Below are 8,645 nucleotides of genomic sequence, written 5' to 3'. Positions count from 1 at the left end.
CAATTAAATTGGCCTAAGGAATAACTAAAATTCATAAACAAAAATATTAAAATTAAAATATATCTAAAATACTTTAACCTTTTTACCTTAAAAAAGATACAAGTATAAAAAGATACAATCAACTATTAATAGAAAGATCTATTTAAGCTTTATATGTATTATAGTAAGAATTATATTAATTAAATGCTCCTTAAAATCTAGTACAACATGAGAATCATAATGGAACTAATTCTCATTATATATGACCAATCATATTAGTGTTTAAATGCGAATTCTATATTTAGTAGGATTAAGATATAAGTAGCTCTTGGTATAAACAAACAAGAAGAAAATGAAGTAATTTGAATGCATACTAAATGACTTTTAGTTGGCTTAAACCAATTAGGAAATTGCAATAAAAAATTATTTTGTTGTTGTGAGGTGATAACATAATTGTAAATTTAATTCAAATATATACATGGAAGCAAGCACAAGAAATAGGGAGAATAACAAAGTAAATGTATAGAGTTGTCTTTTTATACAATTAAAGAATACAATTTTGAATAAATAATCATTAATGAACTATTATCTCTAGAAGTTGCTCCTTGACTGAAAACTACAATTCTAGGATTCAGTCACTTCGAGTAACATGGAAATACTCCTAGGTAGTGGGAAGTACCAGAGTTAGGAGTGAATCTTTGGGTTATAGGCCAGTTCCTTATGATATTTTACCTATTTACCTTTTCAGATAGAAAATTAAACTTGAGAGGGAAAGGGATAAAGGACAACTTGAAAGTAAATTTGCTTGAAAAGTAAAATGGGAAATACACCAAAAATTAAGATGAAAATATTGCTAGCCTGACATGATGGAACAATCCTAAACAATTGAGATGAGCACAATATTGACCTCAAGAAAACTCATACATGAATAATTCACAAGAAGGAAGCACTTCAAACAATATGCTAAGGGGAATGCTAACATTCACAGTTAACTATTTCAGATAAAGTGCAATTTCACGACTTGCAACCTGTATAAACATTCCAGAACTTCACTTGTAGCTAAAATTGAGACAAAAACTCAGGGATTTAGACTAAATCACAAGAAGTCTTATCAAATCAGTAAATTAAGGCAACACAAGACATAAGAAGGGCTCTTGAATTGTTCCTTTATTTAGATTTCAAAGGTCATTCCACAACATTCATCTAGACTGATTGTAAAGTAAAGTAATCTACAAAGAAAGCATGAAGGATTCTTAAGAATTCTTGACAACACTATTTTACATAAAAACTTCAAAATTCCCAACCCCTTTTCCACATCTTGGAAATCCTTATATAGAGAAGGATTGCAACAAGCTTCAAATGTGAGGGAACACATGTCAAAATATTATTGGAAGAGTCAGAGATATTTCAGAAAGTTACATTCTACATTCTTTGCATTTGAGTAAAACCAGGAAGATGATCATGAAGTTTGCTAGGCAGTACTTGCTGTAGGAGGACCATTTTTTGATTTTTCCTTCTGTTGCCTTTAATTATCAAATTCTTCAACTACCTCTGCTGGCATAGTCTTAACTTCTGCAATTACCTTCAAAGAATTTACATCTTTCTTGGTGGTTGTTCCACGAAAGTGATTTTATCTGATTTCCACCATACCCTTACTCCAACTGAAAATCTGATCTCCATTAAAACTATGTTGCTTGATTCACCAACTCATTCCTCTGTTCAGTGCCTACTCTTGTCTTGCTCTATTTTTTATTTATATCAATATTTCTACCACCCTAGGGTCAAAACTCAACTGATTGCCAAGTGGGATCTACATGTCATTATTTAATAGACTATACTCACCACCTTTTATTTCCTCAAAGTTATATTTCCATGTTGACCAAGGTTGACCCATGATGACACAATGTTACATTCTTACGATCATTCTGGGGGAGAAGCCCTACCACTTCTGCTGACCTTTTATCCTTCCTGGAGACGTGCCACATGTCAGCTTTTGATTTGTCTGTCTGCTCTGACTCCACCCTTTGAGTCAACTATGACATGTTTTGTATTGTCATTATGTCACTATCGCTAAAAATCTTGCAGCTTCCATAAGCGACATGACAACATCCATTGATCTATCTTCAATCTAATGGTGAAAACCAATAACTACATCGTAACTATGCTGGGCCCAGTAGGACATGTGTCCTATTGTCGCTATCTCACTGTGAGTATTCATCATGCATCTTTTGTTAGCAAAAAAGTGATAACCATAGATCTTCCTTTGATTTTATGGTCCTGATGCAATATCTTATCCACCGTATGTTTATATTTGTGGCAAATAAAAACTTGACAGATGGAACCTCGTATTGATAGCATCTTTCTACAACTTCTCTCATGAGCTAGTCCTACCCTATCCATGTGTTGCATCGTCACTTTGTCGCTATGGATAACACCCTTGCTTCTTTGGTTAGTGACATAACAAAAACTGCACATCTTCTTTGAGATCTATGGTGGAACAAAAAAAAGGCATATGATGAACCCAATGGACCCATTGGGACACGTGTTGCATTGTCGTTATGTCGCTATGGCTAAAAATCTTGTATCTTTCAATAGTGACATAATTACATCTGTCAATCTTGGTATGATCAAACAGCTAAAAGAAAACCTTAGTTTATCATCCTTGATAGTACCTTGACCAATCAAAACCTTGCCTTATGCCAACTCATTCTGACACCCCTTCATTTGTGGCCCACGGCTGAAACAAGTCCCACAAGACAGGTATCTGCTTGTCATTATGTCACTATAAGTAATGACCTTTCAACTCTACAAAGTGACATAATGACGACCCTTGATCTACTTAAAGATCAAGGGTTGTCATGATTTCTGACGTAGTGACATAAAATATAACCGACAAAAACTTAAAAGGTTTTAATAAAGCTTGGTCGTAAGCATAAGACATGTAGATTCAAAAGGTTAGAAAACCTAGGGATATAAAAGATAAAACATGGTCAAAAAATTTATGTATGCCCTTCATGCATGCATGGTATTTAATGAACCAATAGAAGAATGTGCAATATGGCCTCCACCCTAAAGAAAAGACTGGTCAACATTTCTACCCATTTTTGCATAGTGATAAAAAAATGGTAACATGAAAAAAGATTAATAATGGTCTCAACCAAAAATAAGTTTTCATAAAAAGATTAATAATGGTCTCAACCAAAAATAAGTTTTCATAGCAATGGAAACTATTAAGTGGATGAGAAAACCGTAGTCCTCCTTCTTTCTTGATGACCTATTTTAAAGATTTGGCTGCGCTTTCGGTGTTACTTGTGAATTTAGCCATCATCTCAAAACTCATGAGACAAGTGAGAGAAATTTTGTGTAGAAAAATATTGATGATGCTATTCTAAATGTTTTTAAAAGATCAATGATGATGCTCCAAATTATTTTCAAATGGAAAGATGAGAAATCAAGAGCTCAAACTATGCCAAAACTAAAGGTTACCATGGAGAACATATTGTGCAACCAAACCAATTATTTACATACAACTACTACTATTGTGAGTCCTACCACAAAATACCCCGAGGATGTAATTTATTGTAGTATTAAAATATGCAATTTATCAATTCAAAATTTCAATGTTTTTTTATTTTGTTCAATACTCTTGATTGTCAAAATTGATGGCTTTCGTATTTTGTATGATGATTTATGTAAATTAATATTAAAATGATGGGAAATAACAAGTGAGAAATCACTCAAAAATCAAGAGGTAAAAATGAAAAGGAAAAGATAAATTGAGCATATAAGAAGGCAACTGAAATTAGAAAAAATAAAGGTGGAAGGTACACCGTCTACACCAATTCATTTGAATGCACTAAATGAATCCAATGAAAACTAAGAACAAATGCAAATCACCACTCTTATTAAGACAAATATAAGCCAAGAACAAATGCCAATCTAAATGTTAAATGTAAAAAAATACATACAAAGAATATATGTGAATCTGGAAAACTCCTAGAATTGTACATAGGAGATCAAAGTATGTAACTAAAATTGATAAAAATATTTTGAAACCAATGCCCAATAAAATTTATGATAGTACTTGCTGAAGAATGACCGACATAAAAAAAAAGCACTTTTAGAGTTTAAATTAGGCAAGGAGATGCCAGTTGATTTTTTAATTGAGACAATTTTTTTTTTTTTTTTGGGTTTATGAACACCTAAAACCAACAGTGAGAAAATTATAGCAAATCTCAAGATCAAGTGAGTTGCACTCACTTAGAAGTTCAAATGCAAGTTTCCTAAAAATTCATATGAGAGAGATTACATTTTTTTTCGCTTTATGTATGATGTTTCTATGGGAGGGATGTGAATCACAAGAATGGGTTGATGAATGGTTTTGTAGACATTTAGTTCCATATTCCACACATCAAATTTCAAAAGTACCACTATTGAACTAGATGGAGAAATTAGTGGACTTTGATGATGTATCTTACCTAGTGCAATTAGGTATTATGATTTATTGCTTATTTGAAACTTGTGTGAGACATAAGGCAAGTAAGGTTTAGAGTTTCATAATAAACAAAGTGAGAATCAGGACTAAATTATCCAAAGTCATAGAATATTAAGAACAAGCTAAAGACATTGTGAGAAAATGTAGATGTGATCTATCGAGAATGTAAATACATTTGGAGAGATACTAAACAAAGAGAGAAAGGACCTACTAGAGGACCAAATTTGTAATTATCTAGTCGTAGTTGTATTGTTGTTTGTGAAGTGTGAATGCATAAAATTTGATGGTTTAATTATAATCTTTTGAGCTTATGAGAAAAGTCTAATGCATGCGTAAGTTTTTGTCTTGGGTGATTGGAGTCTAGAGAGAAGATCTTCTCACAATAGTAGTTGACCATATGAACTCACTGCAATTTTAAAAATAATTTAAAATATTGTTGAACAAAATATAAAGCAAATTCATGTAGACGCATTCAATCAATCAAGCTTCAGAACATTTAGCATTAAACCTCTAAAGAAGAATGAGACAAGATAGTAATTGAATATAGACACACTTTTCTTAAGTGAAAATAGATGATTATAACTTTGTTTAATTTGAGGTTTGTAACCTTTTAGTAAAGAAGCAATCTTAGTAATCGTAGTCAAATAAGTAATCATGATTCTTTTACAAACTCTATCCATTGTAGTGATATGTATGCTTTAGATCTTCTAAATTTTCTTGGCTTCAATTGTAAAACTCTCTTTTTTAAAGACTAGGCCACTTGGAGCTTGTAGGCATGAGTTGTACTATCTTTCTAGACAAACCCTTTGATTCAATTTAATAATTAGAACACGTTGAAGACATGCTAATAAGCCCTATGATATGCATGGTGTACATTGATCTTGTCACTATTATGATTAGATAATGATGCAATAATGTACTATAATGTTTAATAAATATAATTTAGATTCAAATTTAAAATTTGATATATTAAAATAAGTTGGAGTTGTCCTTTTATATAAGAATTTCCCACGTTTATGCAAAGATGTGAATACATTTGAATTTTTTCTTCCCGGACTCCGTAAAGAAGCAAAGTCTTTCTTACAATTTACAATTCAGGCATGGACTATTCCATGCTTAAGAGGTATAACATTGAATGATATGTCCCAGGAGAGATTGACTATTTTATTTACAAAGAATGGTTGGCATCTACGAATAAGAAAATCATTGGCTGTTTGGAGTGATTTTATTTATTTTTGTCCTTCTCCTCATGCGATCTTGTTGAATTTTTCCATGTGCGTTCGACACAGAGCTCGTAGAATAAGAGATTGTATCCTTGTTAATGACTTCACTTGTGCATGAACAAGACGACGACTGGTTTACTTTCACAGCAGCTGGTAATTTCAGCAGTTGACGAGGAGAGGAGTGAATGTGAATGACATGGCATGGACTCATTCTGCTCTGCTTCGAGAATTTGGGTATCACAACATGCAAATTATGTCTTCTAAAGCTGCCTCTTGTGGCGCCCACGTTCACGTCCTCTGGAATCTTGAAAGGCGTTCTTCTCGTAGACATCATGAGGCGGCATGACTTCCACTTTACCATTCCCAACTCTTTGCAGTAACTTCTTCCACGAAATATGAGACCCCTCTCCTTGTCCAGCTCCACCTCTATCTCATCCGTGCTCAAACGTCCTGCACAACATAAACATAAAAAGTCTCAAGAAAATGCAACGATTCCAACTAGTGATGTATATAACTTTAATTCACTCACCCTGAAAAAGGAGATTGAGAAAGTAGGAGCAGCGAGTCTCTCTCAGTCTAACGTCGCCATAAAATCCTTCGAGTCGAGGTCGGCCATGTCTTCTGCGCGCACTTCCCATTGCCAAATTCAACTTCATTGCAGCTTCTTATTCGTAGAGGTCACTCCCAGGTAATGCTTGTAAAATGAGTGATAGAGGAGCAGATAGAGCACGTAAATATAGAATTCGTCTGTGAGGAGAATTAGTTGATGTTTTTCACTTTCCGTCAGACTCATTTCTCTTGTTACCCAAGTAAAAGGGAACCACCCAAGAATGGAATATGGAATTACAGGGATGCGTATCGCCCAAGCAACTGCTCTACAACGTTCCATCTCAAATCTTCGTGCTTTCATCCAAATTAAAAAGTTCTATTTTAAAATAGTGTGCAAATGAGTTTATAGGCTTTCTAGTTGACACGTGAAAGCCCACAAGGCGTTTTACAATAAGGAGAGTTACTTCGAGGGTAAGCAAGACATTCTTTTCTTTTGACGATGAGGAGAGCAAAAGTACTGTGTGACTGCTTGGTTTTATGCTCTCCGTCTCCTCCACACCCACCTCCAAAACCAAGTTTGACGGAAAGTGAAAACTTGAGTGAACAAAAGGAATCGTTTATCTGCCCTTCCCAAAGAGTAACTGCGCCTGCAAATATATTAAATACGAGTCTCATGACCCCAACCACATGCTCAACTCACCACATTTGAAGTTTACAGCATCCATATACACACACACACTATCTCTATTCAAAGATTACTCTTTCTGAGTTTTGTTGCTAGCCTTACCTGCCACCTTCAATATAAGCTTCCGACATCGACGCTGTTTTATCAAGTCCAATTTCTCAATGGAGTTAAATTTGGCAGTGAGTAGCGTACGGATTACAGCTTGCAGAGAGCAGCCGCCATCGGTGGAGAGAATTCGATTGAGAGAGACCCGCTCTTCTTACTTCCTCAATATCAATCTTCTAGGTAACCTCTCAATCTTTCATTCTCTCTCTCTTCTAATTCTCACATGATCATTTATACAACATACGAAATATACCTAGGTCGTTCTGTTCTGTTCTGTTCTGTTCTCATATGATTACCTGAACATGTGTTGATGTTGTGCAGGGTTGAGGAAAGAAGATATACAGCTGGAAATGGACAAGGATCGGTGTCTTGTGATACGTGGAGAGAAGTACTTGCAAGACATCATGGGAACGCTCAGGTGGAAATGGAGGGTGGTGGAGAGCGGCACTCCCACCAAGCCTTTCAAAATCCCGGATGGTGTGAATGTGGGTGGAATAAGAGTCAGCTTTGAGGAGGGCCTGCTGCATATTTCCATGCCCAAACTCACCCGCGACACATTCGCTCCTTACCACGTCTTCCACATTCACTCCTCCCATCTTCCCCATCGCCCACATCATCATCCACCCAACAGACAACAACAAGAGGAAGAAGAAGCAAATAACTTGGGTGATAAGTTGGCAACCATATCTGAGGAAGCTGAGATGAAGATGGAGCCATTGTCGCCGGGGCACCCACTGGTAGAAGAAGAAGACGGTCAGATCTCGGGAGATCAGGTTCCAACAAGAGATTGTGCAGCTACACCATCATTAAATTCTCTGCAATCAGTAGATGATTCTATAAAGAAGGAAGAGTGTGTGTCTCAATCTGAGAATCAACAGGAAGAAGTTGTTCAGGAAAAACGTGGAGATCATGTAGAAGAGACAAATGGCAAAGGCGTTGAAGGCGCAGAGAGTTGCTTGAAGATGAGTGGTGCAGAAGATGCTGAAGCGCTTCTGCAGGAAGATGGGGAGAAAGTGAAGGAAGACAATCATCATGAGAAGGTAAAGGAAGAAAGAGATATTAGTAGCAATGGGTACGTGGAAAGTGAAATGTGTGACCGTCCCAAGCCATTCTTATGCGAAGGCATTTCACAAATGTTCTCTGCCATTGCTGCGATTGCACGTCGTAAGCGGCTGAGCCAATAAGACTCTGGGTGTAGTCATGACGATCACTGGTCTACTTCAACTTTAGATCTTACATTTAATTATCTAGTGGCCATTGTTCAATTGCAATTCTTTGTATAAAATTCAATGAATAAAGCAGGGGAAGAAGATAATGTCGTATAGCCCCTCCCGTTGTACAAAATATCTTCGAATTCGCTCATTCACAAAATTCTTTGGTAAAGATTAAGTGCTATCTTTTACTTTTATGACTCGTAGATATACCATTATGATCTTTTTTTCTTTTACATTTTAAATGGTTAAAAAGAGTTAAATCATAAAATGCTTGCGATATTCAATTACAAAAGTTGTATGGTTTTGACTTATCTTAATTGAATATTTTGGTTCAATTAAAATGATTCATCATATAAAAGAGTCTAAATATCACGTGTTCAAATTTGATTCTTATG

The 8,645-nt window shown here is 35.3% G+C and overlaps 2 protein-coding genes across 2 annotated transcripts; one reads left to right on the top strand and one right to left on the bottom strand.

The window, feature by feature from the left end:
• Positions 1–5,434: 5,434 nt before the first annotated feature.
• Positions 5,435–6,386, bottom strand: LOC149570540 (uncharacterized). The gene is made up of 2 exons (XM_089817915.1): positions 6,227–6,386; positions 5,435–6,147 (listed from the first exon to the last, which is right to left on the bottom strand). The coding sequence occupies exons 1-2, from the start codon at positions 6,351–6,353 to the stop codon at positions 5,678–5,680; spliced, it is 597 nt and encodes a 198-aa protein (XP_089674041.1). The 5' UTR covers positions 6,354–6,386; the 3' UTR covers positions 5,435–5,677.
• Positions 6,387–6,939: 553 nt separating this feature from the next.
• On the top strand, positions 6,940–8,444 carry LOC149570539 (uncharacterized). The gene is made up of 2 exons (XM_089817914.1): positions 6,940–7,216; positions 7,358–8,444. Exons 1-2 carry the CDS (start codon positions 7,093–7,095, stop codon positions 8,218–8,220), a joined length of 987 nt encoding a protein of 328 aa, XP_089674040.1. The 5' UTR covers positions 6,940–7,092; the 3' UTR covers positions 8,221–8,444.
• Positions 8,445–8,645: the final 201 nt, after the last annotated feature.

Source organism: Cupressus sempervirens, chromosome 3 (genome assembly GCF_028749045.1).
Source record: "Cupressus sempervirens isolate cs-2001-9-10 chromosome 3, ASM2874904v1, whole genome shotgun sequence".
Classification (NCBI taxonomy): domain Eukaryota; kingdom Viridiplantae; phylum Streptophyta; class Pinopsida; order Cupressales; family Cupressaceae; genus Cupressus; species Cupressus sempervirens.
The sequence above is the reverse complement of the archived record's forward strand: the minus strand, read 5'-3'. Positions and strand labels throughout refer to the sequence as shown.

Coding starts and splice junctions, on each gene's coding strand:
- LOC149570539 (XM_089817914.1), top strand. CDS start 7,093: ATGGAGTTAAATTTGGCAGTGAGTAGCGTACGGATTACAGCTTGCAGA. Junction 7,217..7,357: donor CCTCAATATCAATCTTCTAG/GTAACCTCTCAA, acceptor GATGTTGTGCAG/GGTTGAGGAAAGAAGATATA.
- LOC149570540 (XM_089817915.1), bottom strand. CDS start 6,353: ATGAAGTTGAATTTGGCAATGGGAAGTGCGCGCAGAAGACATGGCCGA. Junction 6,148..6,226: donor TCTCAATCTCCTTTTTCAGG/GTGAGTGAATTA, acceptor TATGTTGTGCAG/GACGTTTGAGCACGGATGAG.